This window comes from Eurytemora carolleeae, unplaced genomic scaffold, assembly GCF_000591075.1.
Source record: "Eurytemora carolleeae unplaced genomic scaffold, Eaff_2.0 scaffold117, whole genome shotgun sequence".
Taxonomy (NCBI): Eukaryota; Metazoa; Arthropoda; class Copepoda; order Calanoida; family Temoridae; genus Eurytemora; species Eurytemora carolleeae.
In genome coordinates, this window is record NW_019396401.1 from 383454 (window position 1) to 399231 (window position 15778).

At 31.3% G+C, this 15778-nt stretch overlaps 1 protein-coding gene across 3 annotated transcripts in view; it reads right to left on the minus strand.

Moving 5' to 3' along the window:
• Positions 1-3364: 3364 nt before the first annotated feature.
• Positions 3365-15778, minus strand: part of LOC111702501 (transcription factor Sp8) — a 27068-nt gene continuing 14654 nt past the window's right edge. Inside the window, exons 5-10 of one of the 3 annotated variants that reach the window (XR_002765420.1) lie at positions 13786-13904; positions 12174-12640; positions 8042-8151; positions 6236-6287; positions 4833-5500; positions 3365-4421 (exon numbers count right to left, since the gene is read on the minus strand). Coding sequence is in view for 1 of the 3 variants with exons in the window: in XM_023474221.1 (XP_023329989.1) it covers positions 5356-5500; positions 6236-6287; positions 8042-8154; positions 12174-12640; positions 13786-13904 (896 nt within the window). In the remaining 2 variants the exon portion in view is untranslated. Of the gene's footprint in view, positions 4422-4832; positions 5501-6235; positions 6288-8041; positions 8155-12173; positions 12641-13785; positions 13905-15778 lie in introns of those variants that run through there. The other 2 variants (XR_002765419.1, XM_023474221.1) reach the window with 2 other exon arrangements.

Below are 15778 nucleotides of genomic sequence, written 5' to 3' on the forward strand. Positions count from 1 at the left end.
CCCTGTATCCCTGTATCCCTGTATCCCTGTATCCCTGTATCCCTGTATCCCTGTATCCCTGTATCCCTGTATCCCTGTATCCCTGTATCCCTGTATCCTTGTATCTCATGTATCGTGTATTTGAATATGACACGAGTGTTAATATTAAAATATGATAATGTGAGTCCACAGACATACAATTATATATGCATATCAACGATAGGATGTATGTAAGGGGGGACTCAAGATGAAAATTAAGAAAATAATTCTTTTAATTGGAAAAAGATATATTGAAAACAAGACATGGTGTTGAGACATTTTATAGAAGAACATTTCATACATGGACATTTCATAGACAGGACATTATATAGACAAGATATTTCGTAGACAGGACCTTTCTCTATAAGGATAGGAATAGGACATTTCTCTTTAAGGATATGACATTGAAATGTCTTCATATATGAAATGTCCTATATATTATTTTGATATCAGTAAAATGTCCATCTATGAAATGTCCTATCTATTATTTTGAAAAATTATTTTTTTATCTTTTATCCTTTAATTTGATACTTCGGATATAAAAGTTTACTACTGCAAACAAAAAACTAAACGACATTACTGTAAAAAATTACTTCCGTAAAAAATTAAGGAATAAAAACTCACAGTTTAATCGAGTCGTATTAAAATGACCACACACAGATCTTATCTATCCGATCGGAGTTTTTTCCTTTGCAATCTAGTTCCTATAAATAATTTGTTTTAATTAATAAATCTCTATTGATAACGTTCAGAAAATGATCTTTAAATTAAGAGGACGTGAGCTAAGATCTGAATTTTCCTTCTCACTCGGAATTTTCTCTCAAAATAACTAATGATTTTTTTTTACTGATTCAGTCTGAGAAAACTGTAACGCCTCCTGAACCGACAAACCTCACCGCCGAGAAACCAAGATGTCTCAAGAAATTTCTATTCAATCCGCATACACTTTTCTTGTCAATAACTTATTACATGCATTTAATGTTCTACCATTTCATTGGTACACTTCTCAATTTTTATATTTTGCATAATCCAAGTAGCCTTGATTCCAAATTTTAATTTAAAAATGTATCCGTAAATTAACTCTTATATAACTCTCTCAAAAATATGTAAACGAGTTTGTTGTAAAACTTTATTATTTAACTCATGTAAACTATTTTGTACAATTTAAATAATCTCGATACGGAGATAATAAATATCTAGATCTTAAAAAAATATTATTTTGATATCAGTAAAATGTCTATCTTATAGTGTCCTATATATCATTTTGTTATCAGTAAAATGTCTATCTATGTAGTGCCCTATATATTATTTTGTTATCAGTAAAATGTCTATCTATGTAGTGTCCTATATATTATTTTGTTATCAGTAAAATGTCTATCTATGTAGTGTCCTATATATTATTTTGATATCAGTAAAATGTCCATCTATGAAATGTCCTATCTATTATTTTGATATCAGTAAAATGATTATCTATGTAGTGTCTTATATATTATTTTGTTATCAGTAAAATGTCTATCTATGTAGTGTCCTATATATTATTTTGTTATCAGTAAAATGTCATGCATCTATGAAATATCCTATATATTATTTTTATATCAGTAAAATGTCCATCTATGAAATATCCTATATATTATTTTGTTAACAGTATAATGTCCATCTATGAAATGTCCTATACATTATTTTATTATTAGTAAAATGTCCATCTATGAAATGTCCTATATATTATTTTGTTATCAGTATAATGTCCATATATGAAAACAATAAAAGTTTAAAAGAAAAGAAAACTGAAAAACAACCTATGCAACAAAACTTTAATCCTTAACACAACAAAAAATTTTTTTTTTAAATTTCTTATAGGCCGGGGTATGAAGTAAATGATGAAGAAAATTATGTTAAATTCAAAGTATCCTATAGTTATACTCGTAAATATATGGTTCTCCACTATTCAGGATTACAATGCAAATTATGCCTGAATTATGCCTGAATTATGCCTAGTATACAGAGTACACAATACAGGCCTGGACTTGACATTTAAATCTTATTTGTTAGTTCTTATTCTGATTTTCTTTTGAGAGCAACAGTAACAGTGCGGTTATTTTAGATATTCATGACATTACCCTGACATACAATATTTTGATAGTGGTGGTGGTGGTGGGGGGGTTATGACCCCCTACCCCCCTAAAATCAATAATTACTAAAAAGTTTGAAGAAATTATAAGGTATGTTTAAAACATTATGTCAAACTATAAAGTAAATTGCACATAAGATTGAAATCTAATATGTTTTCAATCCTAATTTTAAAGATTCGGTAAGTTTTTAATTCTAATATACAACTGGATACATCTCCTTATCTCATCAAAACAAATCCAGCTGGAGGAGCTACGAGGTCGTAAACTCGTACCAGGGATATTCATGTATTTTACCTTCTCCTTCTGCATAGTTAGCAGTGCCACTGACATATGAAGAATGGAATTATAAAAAATTTAGTGGAAGTAGAGTATGCCCTAGAAATTGGCTACAGTTTTTTTATAAATGGGAAATTTCGTTGACAAACAGAAAGAACCGTTCTGTTTAACTGAACGTTAAATAAACAAAACGTTAAAAAAAAATTTAGTTTTAAATAAAATATACCAAATGGGGGATCTCACTGGATTCTTACAATTTTCATGTTACTCAAACATCAGATAAAAATAGATTATTGATACCATATATTCCAAAAATTCCCCCAATTCACTTTTAGCAAACACTCCCTTTATTCCCTGTAAAGGCCAGCAGGGTAAAATTTAATTTATGGAATTCCATAGACAAGTTATTCATAAAAAAATCTTAATTTTGTCTGAACTGAAAAAAGAATGCCAAAGCTATAACTTAGTTCAGTTTTGTATGGCTCAGAGTTTTCTTTCAGCTAATTACATGTCCTTCTGAATTTGCATAGTGGTGCATTATCCTAGTCAATTTTGTTTCGATTAAACTCTTTTTCATATTTTAAATTTCCTCCTGAAAGATATTAGCTCTACATAGTAAATCTCTTCGCTCATATATATATATATGTCAGCGTTAGCTGGCCAAACGGATAGACCGAATGGTCTGACATTCTTTGAGGGAACCCATGGGTATCCTAGGGGTAACATAGGCTAAAGAGTATGAATTTTTTTTCAATGTAATTCAATTTATTTTATTTTTTACTTTCAAAATTAGATTTTTTAAAATTTCACTGGCACTTTAGCTAGTATAAAATAAATCAGTAGAACAAGAATATTTTTTTATGAATTTTGCGATAAATCTTCCCTGTATTATTGTTAATACCTTAAAGGGTAAATCACATCAAACGAAAAGAAAGGAAAGGTCACTGCCGGAAATATATATTTAAAATAATTTTATATTAAAGCTTTTGTGCCTTGAAACAATTGTATATAATATGGAGAGATGACTATATAAGTATATACTATTTCAATATTATCACACATTGTAATATTTAAACATGTTTACAAAAAGTTAAACGTCATTGATTCACAATTGTTATACAAAAATGATAAATTGTGGTTTCGCACATTTTTGTTCCGCATGAATGATTCCCGCCAAATCAGCTGTAGTCAGCTGTTCTGAGGAAAAAATGGCGTCTTCCAAAAAAAGTGCCTTGTATCTGCATTGATTGGACGGAGCAAAAATAGTGCTAGGACACGAAACAGTAATTTGTGATCGATTCTAAGAAGAATGAAATTAGACTTGGAAATTGTTTATACAGCCGATACAACAGAATAACGCCTTTTTATTAACTTCGATAAATTCGACGAAATAGAATCAAGTTTTATGATTTTTGATTTTTACAAGATGGAAGCAACAGTTGACAACGTTTAGAGAAAAATAAACTATTTTTTACATTTTAAAAGAAAGAAATAATTTTACATAATTATAAATCTATTCTATTTGATATGGCATGCAACATACTTTGTATTCATTTGAAAAATTTTATAAATTCTTTCATACAATTTTAAGGACATTTGAAATAGACAAAAACATTGTTTTTTAAACAAAAATAAGAGATGAATGGCACTGACAACTGAAAATCTGACCCAATTGTTTAGGAGAGTTTCGTTGAAAATCATAAACTGAAAAAAACTTTTAACTATTTGAATGAAAATTTCCTGATTAAGATAATTATAGTTATAGTAACATACTTTCAAACTCCATTATTAAACTGCATATTGTTAATAATTACTTTTTCTAAAATTTTTAAACCTTCAGATTTTTTTTTCAGAATTATTAAATTTTGCCGCGCGTTCATCTTCTATACTTCAAGAAGAATTTACAATGTACCGGTAAAACAGTACAGTTCATGGCGGGACAGTACATTGTAAGGTGTACGGCTGATGTGCATCCTATGTGCTGACTCGTGTTGTGAACTAGAATTGGATTGAATGACAATATTACAGGGTGTTCCAATAAACATGGGAATAAAGAGACGAATACGAAATCTTCTTTGTTAAGAATTAGCGTTGTATTACCTAAATTCAATGGTAAAAAAATTACGTCTGCTTGAGTATGTTTTATGTAAACGGTAAAGAGACTGCGTTGTTCTTCTGCAAAACGTTGTATGATTTTTTTGTAACCTGAACAGTGAAGAGGACCAATTGTATTCGTAACCGGGAATTTCTCATTTTTTTAAGTACAAAGTATGCAATCAAAACATAAGTAAAAGCAGACAAAACATCTACGGAGTACAGATTTTTAATAAGGCATCACCATAGTAAATCAATAAAAATATTTACAAAGACGATATCAAAATCATTGAATGTCCATGTTTATTGGGACACCCTGTAGAAATATATTTAAAAAAATTACGACTTGGACTAGTTTTGTTAGTATAGAACTCTTAAAGAGTAAGAATATTGTGTAGATTTTAAAAGTTGCATTTAAAAATATGTTGACTTATAGTATTTCATAGAAAAAAAAATATCTACAATTTCAAACCCAACCATAGAAATTATAGAATGAAGACTTCTGTTTGAATGAAAAACGATAATGATGGTCTTCCACGCACCAACCATAGGGTGTATCTTAAATCACAACTGATTTTGAAGTATCAGTCCTCCAAATATATATTTTGTACCATTTTCTCAAGGGCTTGAGGTGGGCAAAAGGGAATTTCCTTGATATGGCACTTTTTTAAACAAAAGATATAATTTCAATAAAAACCAGCAACCTTTGGCAATAAAACTTAAAGCAGAAGATAACGCACTTTACGAAATTTTTCATAAAATAGCAACAAAGAATCACAGGGGTTTATTTTTGTTTGAATAGTAGTTGTAGCACCAAGTTTTAGTTTGAACTGCAGATTCACGACATTTTAACGTGTTTTGGCATATGTCTCTTCATGTGCAGGGCTAAATGATCACTTCGGGCAAAGCTTCGATCACAGACTTTACACTTGAACGGTTTTGCTCCGGTGTGCTTTCTATAATGCCGGGTTAGTTCATCGGACCTAAAAGCAAAAAATTTTAAAAGAAATTCACCTTTAATCCATTAAAATTATGTAAGATTTCTTTAAGCGTAGTTAATAAAAAGGTTTGAGATTTAAAAAAAAAGATTTTTTTTTGCTTTGAAATTTCAATTATTTGTGATATTTCTCCATTAGTGAGTTTTATTCTCAAAAATTCCACAAGAGTCATGATTCACTCGTTGCAAAAATTAATCTCTAACCTTTAGCATTACAGGGAAAATAGTTTTAAAATTACTTTTAATCATCTGGCTGAAAAGGATTGTAAGCGTAATTCTAAGTAAACATTTCTGAAAAGAGGACAATGCCAGAATAACAACGGTACCATCGAAACCTTAATCTGATCAATACTGCGGAAGATTTCGCTTTTGTTTTCCTACAGAAGAATTGTGCACAGTCACTTTTTTAGAGAAACCACAATTCGAAATAACCAGCTTTCGAATTTACAAACATTAATATATTATTCATGCTTGATCAGAGAAAGGGTACCATTGTAAATCTAGGATGGCCCTCTTTCAATGGTTGTAACTTAAAATGACGCTTACAGTCCCTTTAAAGGGGATGACCGGCAAATATCAGGTCAACAAGTCACAGTTTTCTGGTCCAAAGGTTACAATTTCTCACACAAAAATCGATGCTAATTTTTCTAAACCAAAGTTAAAAACTCCATTTAAAAAGTAATTATAAACATACATTTGTATTTATATCCAACCAACTAACCTTGCAAATTGATTATTGCAATCTGGCCACTGGCAATTGTACGGCTTTTCTCCTAAAAATGTTTTATTTAAAAATTGATATTTTATGCTGTATTGAAATTTTTTTGACCGATCGACTACACTATTAAAAAAACTCTAATATATCAATATTGATACCAAACGTACTAAAAGCAATTATGGGAATAAAGTTAGAGATAGCTCAACATTTTTTTACCAAAGTAAGTTTTTGCATTTACGGAACATATTGCGAAACTTATAACTTAATTTCATCATGTAATTTTGGTTACAAACGTCATTATTGTAAGTAGGCAAGTACTCTTATGCCTTGTATTTATTTACTTTAAATACAGGGTGTCCCACGAAACATTACAGTTGGTATATATATGTCTTCTTCCATAATTTGATAAGTTGATACTAAAGAGACTAATAACATTTTTTATTATTTATTATATTATAGTAAAATTGATTTCACAGTAAAATATAAATGAGTTTAACATTTTTTTAAAGAAATAAACTGAATAAGTCTTTAATATCTAATACAGTATGTAGAATAAGACTTAAAAAATATGTTTCGTGGGATACCCTGTACATTTTTTCATACACTAAGACCCGTGAATTGAGGAATAGGAAGACGACATTTTATCAATCTATGTTTTTAAAGTTTTACAAAAAGAATGAAAATCAATTTATAAAGGTAAATGGGTCTGTGTACATCTGTCTTTCTATTCCACAGTTTTATGGCTCTCACTGTACAGTATTTTAACAATTTAATGGGAATATAAACCAAGTTGTGATTTGAGATTTAATCATGAAGGTGCTAACATGTGAATTCTACTATAGGATACTTTACATTATAAAATGTTTTAGTGTATTTGAATAGACATTTAGATAGACATAAACATGTCCTGACCCTACAAATCCAGGATATTTAGTTTCCTTCGTGGATATATGTTTTTCCAGAGGGTGATGGAGGCTTCCCCCTCTCCCTCCTCCTCCTATGAGTTTAATACCTTTTTCAGAAAAGATAATTTGAACGTAATTTCATTAATTTGAACTTCAAGTGTTTACCCAAAGTTTAACGATTACTTGTTACAAAGTTAAAGAATTGTCAGTGTTCAGAGTCTTACTATATATTAGCTGCAGATATATGTTTTTAGCATTTAGAATCTGCAAGACTGTTTTAATTTTCCATGCTGTAAAGGCAGAAATACCAGGGTGCGCCGCAATCTGATAATAAGTATCCCAGTGTACAGTCAAACCACTTTCAGTGTCATCTTTGTGCAATATGCAATTCTAAACCTGAGAAATATTTTGAAGCAGAAAACATTTTAGCTTTGTAAAATCTACTCCTTTTATTGTACTGCTATTGTGTTGTAGTTAACGTACTGCAAATATTCAGACAAATGTCTCGCAGGGAAAAAAGGAAGTTTGCTGAGATTTTGGTTTCTTTCTCAAAGGGACTGTGAATGTAATTTTGAGAAGGGCATGCCCGATTCACAATAGCTACCCTCAAAACCTTCGTCAGAGCAAAAATGACAAATTTTTTTTTCTCTCTGAAAATTAATATTCATAAATTAAGGTTGCGACAGAGAAAAGAAATGTAATTGTCCGGTTGATCATCTCGGCTACATTGTTGCTCAATAACAGTTCATTGGGTAGCGATGTAAATCATTCCAAGTGTTGTAGAGTTCAACTCAAATTACTTTGACAGTCCCTTTAAAGGAAATGCTAATACAAGACAAATGAATCGATTTATACAATTTTTATATCCGATGTTTCTGTGAAGGTTTTCATTTCAATGATTTACCTGTATGAATTCTCTGATGAGCTTTAAGATGTGAACTCTTCGTATAAACTTTATTACAGGCTGGGTAGTCACAGTGGTGGGTTCTTCTCTTCTCCAGCTCAGGGTTATTCCTTCTAGGCAATCAATTAGTCAATCGGGGAATATTTAATTCCTTCTAGGCAATCAATTAATCAAACGGGGAATATTTAATTCCTTCTAGGCAATCAATTAATCAATCGGGGAATATTTAATTCCTTCTAGGCAATCAGTTATTGAATCGGGTAATATTTAATTCCTTTTAGGCAATCAGCTAATGAATCGGGGAATATTTAATTCCTTCTAGGCAATCAGTTATTGAATCGGGTAATATTTAATTCCTTCTAGGCAATCAGCTAATGAATCAGGGAATATTTAATTTCTTCTAAGCGATCAATTAATAAATCGGGGAATTGATGGCTTTCCGATCAATCAAATATAAATAAATAAACATCACAGCAATTAATCAAATAATTATTAAGTACATTTACAATAAATAAATCTAACTATTGATAATTATGATATAGTTATTATATATATCTTTATAAATACAGTGGTAAGCGATTATATCAACACAATGAGGTCAAGAGAAGCTGTCAATTAAAAAAGCTTTTCTTTGATTACTTGTAAACTTTTAATTCAAATAGAGATATGTTACCAATCAAAACTAAAATAAAAAGTCGTCCTCATTGTATGGATATACTTGCCTATCGCTATATTTAACTATAAGAAGAAGATATATAGGCTATGTAATCAATGCAATTTTCGATTAATCAGCGATCAAATAATCAAATAAATCAAACAAAAAAGGATAAGCAATCAAGAAATAATTAAAAGTACAAAAAAAAAAAATCCTACAAATATCGTCAGATTCCCCCAGGCCTCCTCCCCCCGATCCACCCACTTGATGTAACCTTATTCGGGTTAAATTTATGAAGAAAAAAAACCTAATTTTAGATTCTTAGATTCCTAATTTGGTTTTACAACTTTACATTTCAGTTTCAGACCCTGCGCTTTAAACAATTTGTACGTAACACAGGTTTCAAAATTTTACGCATATTAATTTAAACCTGCGTCAAAATTAACAATATTTTCTAGTCCATTTTTTATGCGTTAGTTTCGCCCTGGGCTTGTCTTGGGAACGCATATTTATGCGTGAACCAAATTGACGCATGAATATTTATGATTTAGCTCCAAAGTGTCAAGTTTGTTGTAACATATTTTGGAAAACATCGTGATGGATATTAATAATAAATTGAAAATAAGAATCATATTCTAAGATAAGGATCTAAAAAAAACCACTAATTTGAAGAGTAAAAGGGACTGCTTTAGAGCTTCATGCAAAGATGGCAATGCCCGATTCACAACGATACCCTTTCAAGGTTAAGTCAGATATCAATGATTGTAACTGATTATTTTAATTGTGGTTTCTCTGCAAAAATGACTTGCACATTTTTACAGTTTTAAACCTAGAAAAACGACAATATCTTCCACACTATTAATCAGATAAAGGTTTCAGGAGTACCGTTGTAAATCGGACATTGCCATCTTAGCATGAAGGGTCACTTAAAATTTCGGTTAAAGTTCTTGTAATAAGGTTTATTCACATTAAATTTAACCTTCTATTAAATCTTTTTCTATTGCAACCAAAAAAATCTTTTTTACTTTCATGTGAAATTAAAGTTTATAAACAACAGACATTTTTATTATCGAACAATTAATCAAGCAAAGTTTGAAGAGATTTTAAAATTACTATAAATCATTCCGACAAAATTATATGCTTTTGTTTTGTTTTCAACATAAATAAACATTCTTTTTTGGTGTAGTTGGCAAAATTCTATGGAAATTGAACACATGCCGCCAGACTTTTTTGAATTTAAAAATGTCGGGTTGAGTTTACAAATTGGTATTGAGGAAAATAAAGTATGCAAACTCATCGCAGAGAATGGTTTTAATTAATTGCTTGAGTCATCTACTCATAAATCAGGGGATACATGGGAAATATGCATATTAGATTCATACATATTGTATATACAATATTTATATATATATTTATATATATTTATGAACATATATAAATTATACAAAATACACGCTTCCTCATTAGATATTCTAAAAAAGAAAAAAGATATTTTTTATAAATATCTTTTGCATAAAAAGAAGTCAAATTTTGTTCTCAATACTGTCATTTTAATTGTTATTAATCTTCTTCAAAAACTTCAACTTCACCTTTAATATATCATCTTTATAATAATAATTTACAATCACAATTTACAACAAGTATCTTTTCATTTGAAAAAAGGATAAAAACGCGAAGTTTTAAGTTGAGTTACTTGTTAATGAGTACCTTAATTGATTCCCTAGCCGCGCGTTTAAACCCTTTATTTAAGTTTATTATCAAGATATCTTTTTTTTATAGAATATTTTCACAGAAAAGCAATTATGTGTCCGAAATTTATCTCATTGTTCAACAAAATATAATAAACCAATAGTAAATCTAATTTCAAGTGACCCAGTGGATAAACAATTCACAACAATACTCTTAAAAACTTTGTCGAGATCAAGAATGAATTTGAAATTAATGTTTTTGTCTTTAAAAACTGTTCATTTACATTTGTGGTTTCTCTACAAAAGTGATTTTCTTGCATCCGAAGTAGTGGAGAAATTGTCAGAACTAACCACATTTCAGGCCCTTATTTAAATGGTGGGTCACTTAAAATGTCGACGACAGTTTCTCTAAGAGTCGTTCAAACTTTTAAAATGTGAACAATCCCTTTAAAAAACTGTCAAATTTTCCTCTGGAAAATACTAAATAAATTGCAGGAATGATCTGAGAAAACTTCAAGTCGAGTTGATCATCAATAATTCCAGGAATTGGCGCTCAAATATTCAATCAATGAATGAAGACATCAGCAAAACCGTTCAAAGTGGACAATGAAGAAGGGAGGGGGAGGGGGGGCACGTAAAATTTATAAAAAACAAATTCAAGATCGGCCAAACTTTATTATTTAGAATATATAAGCCACCATAAAAGTGTGAACTATCAAATAAAAAAGATCATCTTAAAGGGAGTGTTCGCGAAAAATGAAAGGGGGTATAGGCTTAAGTTGAAAAGTATTCAATGGTGATCACTACTAATCTTACTTCTATCTGTCGCGTCTATGAGGAGAAAATGGTTAAACAAGACAAATACCAAAGAACGTAGCGTCCATACAAATTCACAAATTTGCAAGTTTCGACTCAGATCGTAAATAATTGAATAATTCCAAACAAATCATTCAGATACTACAACCTATAATCATCGAATATTTTTTAGATGCATTCTTATATAGTTGATACTTCATAATATTTTTTATTTGTTTTATATACCATGCAACATAAAACGATGATTTTTTGTGTCTCTCCTACCTGGAACCATGCAGAATAATCGAGGAGAGACACCTGGCGGCCAACTAATCTTCGCTTAAATTGCATCATACAAACAAATGAAAAATATCATGAAATATCAACTATTTACGAATACGTCGAATAAAAATCGATGATTAAAGGCTGTCTGAATGAATTGTTTGGAATTAAATTGATTTTTTTTACGATCTGATTCGAATATTGCAACTTTCTGATTTTGTATGGACACTATAGATCCAACAGATGGAAGTAAGATTTTTTTCGACGTAAGCCGAAACCACCTTTCATATTTCGCGAATACTCCCTTTGAAAGCTGAGAAAATGGGCTCTAATTCCAAAGTAAAAGCTTGCTAATTTAATTACCATGGGTGGNTGCATCGAATATTCTTTATAAAAAAGTGATAAATTATTGCACACTGAGTTGAGACCAGTGATATTTAACCCAGCGTTGGGAACCCAGCGTTGCCCAGATTACTCAAAGTTACTCCCGCCGCTTACCCGCGCTTGGTCAAAAATTAAAAGTTCAGCTATTTTCCTGTTAAAAGTCGATCTACTCAATCTAGAATCTCAAAACCAGACTAATAACATTCCCGTGGGTCTCCCGAGTTCCCCAATCAAAATTTGAGGCAAATCAGTCCAGAGTTTCCTGAGTTATGATCGGACAAACAAAAAAATAAGCAACAAATACAACTTTATATTTAAAGATGCTGACCTGTTATATTTAACTGGAGAAGATATTTCCTGCGGAGATAGTGAGGATGAAGATGAGGATGAACAGGGTGAAGGTGAGGAGAAGGATGTATAAGGAGGTGGTGGAGTATCTCGGGATACTAAATCACTATGTACACTCTGTACACTGTGTTGTATAGTGTACGGATCCGGTCTGTACGCCTGAGTATAGTTTATTGTATAAGTATAGGTGTCAAGGGGATCAGGATTGAGCGGAGCAAGTTGAACATGATCTCCTAGCTGACCCTGATCCTCTAGAGATCCTAGTCCACTAGTATCATAGCAGTATCCTATGCTATCATTCACCAGGGAGACAAAATCGTCCTTGTGTTGGTGAAATTCCGTCCTATGCTGGGAGTATCCGTCCTCAGGACAAGAGAATTCGTCTTTATTGTTGTGAGGTTCTGTCTTTATCAGATCCTGGCAGTCCTGCAGTCTTTCGTTGTAGTCCTGAAATAGAACAAAAAAACGTTAAAATGGACGTAATTTCAAATGACCTTTATTTACAGCGCGGTGTGTCCGATTTACAACTGTACCTTTTAACCCTGAGCAAGGATAAACGCGAACTTATTTTTTAAAGGAATATTCATTTTTCTTTCAATTGTGGGTTTTCTATAAAGGGACCTATTTTTAGATTAAGATTTATAGTATTTGATATTTTATACTTTTTTGTTGGGCCTCATATTTCAAATGTGAAATAAATAAAAGTATAAAGTCCTTTACGCTATTTTCAACGGATTTCAAATTTAGTCTGATCTAAAGGTTGCAAGCTCTCGTGCAAAAGTTTATGACAATTTTGCCAATTACTTTATAGTCTAATTCCTTTATTGTCTAAAATGCAAATGTATAGGGCTACAAAAAGTAAAAAAGAGAAGGCTAAGACATTACGACAAGTTAAAGCCGACCCAGTCTTGAGCATCGATGCAATTTTGTAGACCAGTCAGGATCTATGTGAAAATTTTAAAGCGGTCAATTGTATGACCTTTTCTTGGTCTGACCTTGGGTAATTTTTTATCAAATTGTATCAAGAAAGAGATTTTCATTAGAATAATGTGTGTCTATGTGTCCAATATGCAAAATGCATAGTAATGTGTAAATCGCTCTTTGACCAGAAACAAGTAATTACACGATTTTAAAGTCTAATTACAAAAATACAGCATTCTAAATCCAGGAATTCTTGGAATTCCAGAAAAGTTTTAAAATGCCTAAAATTGCTAGTAATGAGGCATTACTTCCCACTAAGAAATTGAGTCGTTGCCACAAACTCAGATTTTCTAATCCTAATATCTTTGCAACCTGATAGTGTAAACATTTGATATTTAAACTTGAACTATTTGTTTCAACTTAATTCAAAATTTAGAGATTTAGAGATTTAGAGATTACAAAATCAGACGCTGTGGTTAAGACTCAATTCATTTTGACCAAAAGTATTTCGATGTTAAGAACAGAATGTTAGTGATATAAAAGTGTGTTTTGAAATACTTTGGGTCGTTTATTATTGCAAACAAAAATGTTAAACATTTAGACAGAAACTTCACATTAAAAACCTTCAACACCTAGGTTTGTGATTTTGTGAAGTATACATTTTCTGTTACCTGAATGTGAATTGGATCTAATTTCTCCATACTAGAGTTAATTTCATCCCACATACTCATCCCTCCTCCTCCTCCTCCACCTTCTCCACCTTCTCCTCCCCCCCCTCCACCATCTTCACCTAGAATAGGTAATATTATGATCATAGATAAATATATAAACATAGATAGCTTATGTACGCAAAATCACCAAGAATTGTACAGTCCGCGAACTCATACTTCTAGGGGTCAAAGTGAACTTCAATGATAAGCGGGGTGGTTTGTTGTTTTAATGGATTTCATAATAGAGTGTAAAATAACTCCGGGAAGGGAACTATTTGAACAACAACATTTCACTGAGCAATATATCATATTGACGAGAACTGAAAATGGACTAAACTAACTTAAATTTCACTCTACAGAACTCATGTACACCACAAGTACTCAATGACATAAAAACAGCCAATGTTCACAACCGACCTAGTTGGTCTATATATAATAGGAATATCTTTAAAAGATCTCTGTACATTCATATCTTTCAAGATGAAAAATGTCGTCTTATGCGCAATCTATTATAATACATATCTATATATTGTTTAGGAGATGTGCCGCTTAAAGGACTAGGGTCGGGGCTTTTAGAAATGGCGACAAAAATTTGATTTGTAATTTTATTTTCACGGAGCTGCTACCCAGGACAGGGCCCCGGGGAAAGGAAAAGAGGGTAAAGAAATGGGGAAAGGGAAGGGGGCAGGTAGGAAGGAAATGCACAAGGGAAGGAGAAGGTAGGGAGGAGAAGAGGGAGGTGAGTTAAAGATAAGGGAAATGAAAAGTGGGAAAAGAAAAAGGAGGGAAAGGGAAAAAGGTTACAAGAGGGAGAAGTAAAGGGGGAAAGTTAAAGTTGGGTTGGTCCTAATTTGTTGTTAATCATGTGTATCACTCAATAGTCAATATACTGTGCTTACTGCACAGCAGAAACCAAGCTATAACTAAGTGAGGTTTGTTGTGTACATTGTACACTGTACACCAGTGAACATTAATATCTGTCCTATTAGGTTAAAATCATGTAACTTATTCACTTAGAAGATGCTTATTATTACAAGTAAGGGAGTTGGGAGTGTCAGTCAAGTTTTTTTTACTCATTTTAAATTAACATACACTATACAGTGTCATAAACGATTCACGACGCAAAATTTTACGCAAGAATCATTAAAGAGATGGAGATTTTTCTTTCAATTTAAAAACCATTTTTTAGAAAATCCGGACAACGTACAAATAAAAAAATCCCAAAGTTGTCCAAAAAACATTATGTAGCCAATAAAAAGTTATGCATTCAATACACATATATACAGGGTGAGTCAAAAAAAAAGAGTGATTTGCGGCGCCTGATTGAATCAAAGAAACAGAGAAAATTCGCAAAATTGTAAAAAGTAAATTCGCAATTTTTATTTCTGGTCTAATTTTTAAGGTAAAGTTATTTAAATTTTCTAGTTTCTTTCTTCTTAGTATATTCTAAAGTATTAAATATACTCTGTTCAGGTGAAACCTTAAGAACCATTGAAAAACAATTTTTCCGTAAAAATTATACCAGAACTGAAATTTGCGAATTTTCTAATTAAAATTTTGCAAATTTTCTGAGATTCTGTGATTCAATCTTTTTAAAATTTTAGATTTCGATAGAAACAACTTATTTGCACATTTTTTTTTCAAAAAATATTGCAAAATCACCATAAAGGAGAGTTGCACAAAAAAGGTACAATTGTGCACCAGGCGCCGCAAATCACACTTTTTTTTACTCACCATTGATAAATGAAAAAATAGCATTTTCTCATATTTTAGTATTTATTTATTTATTGGCATATTTCATTATCAGAATTTAGTTAAGTCGGTAGACTGCGTACAAAGCAACAATGGATTGGTTGAAAGTAAAGTAATTGTATTTTGTTTTATACTCGTCATCATAATTATTGCATGCTGTAATACAAGAGCTACAAGGGGGGGGGGTAAAGGGTTGCTGAGA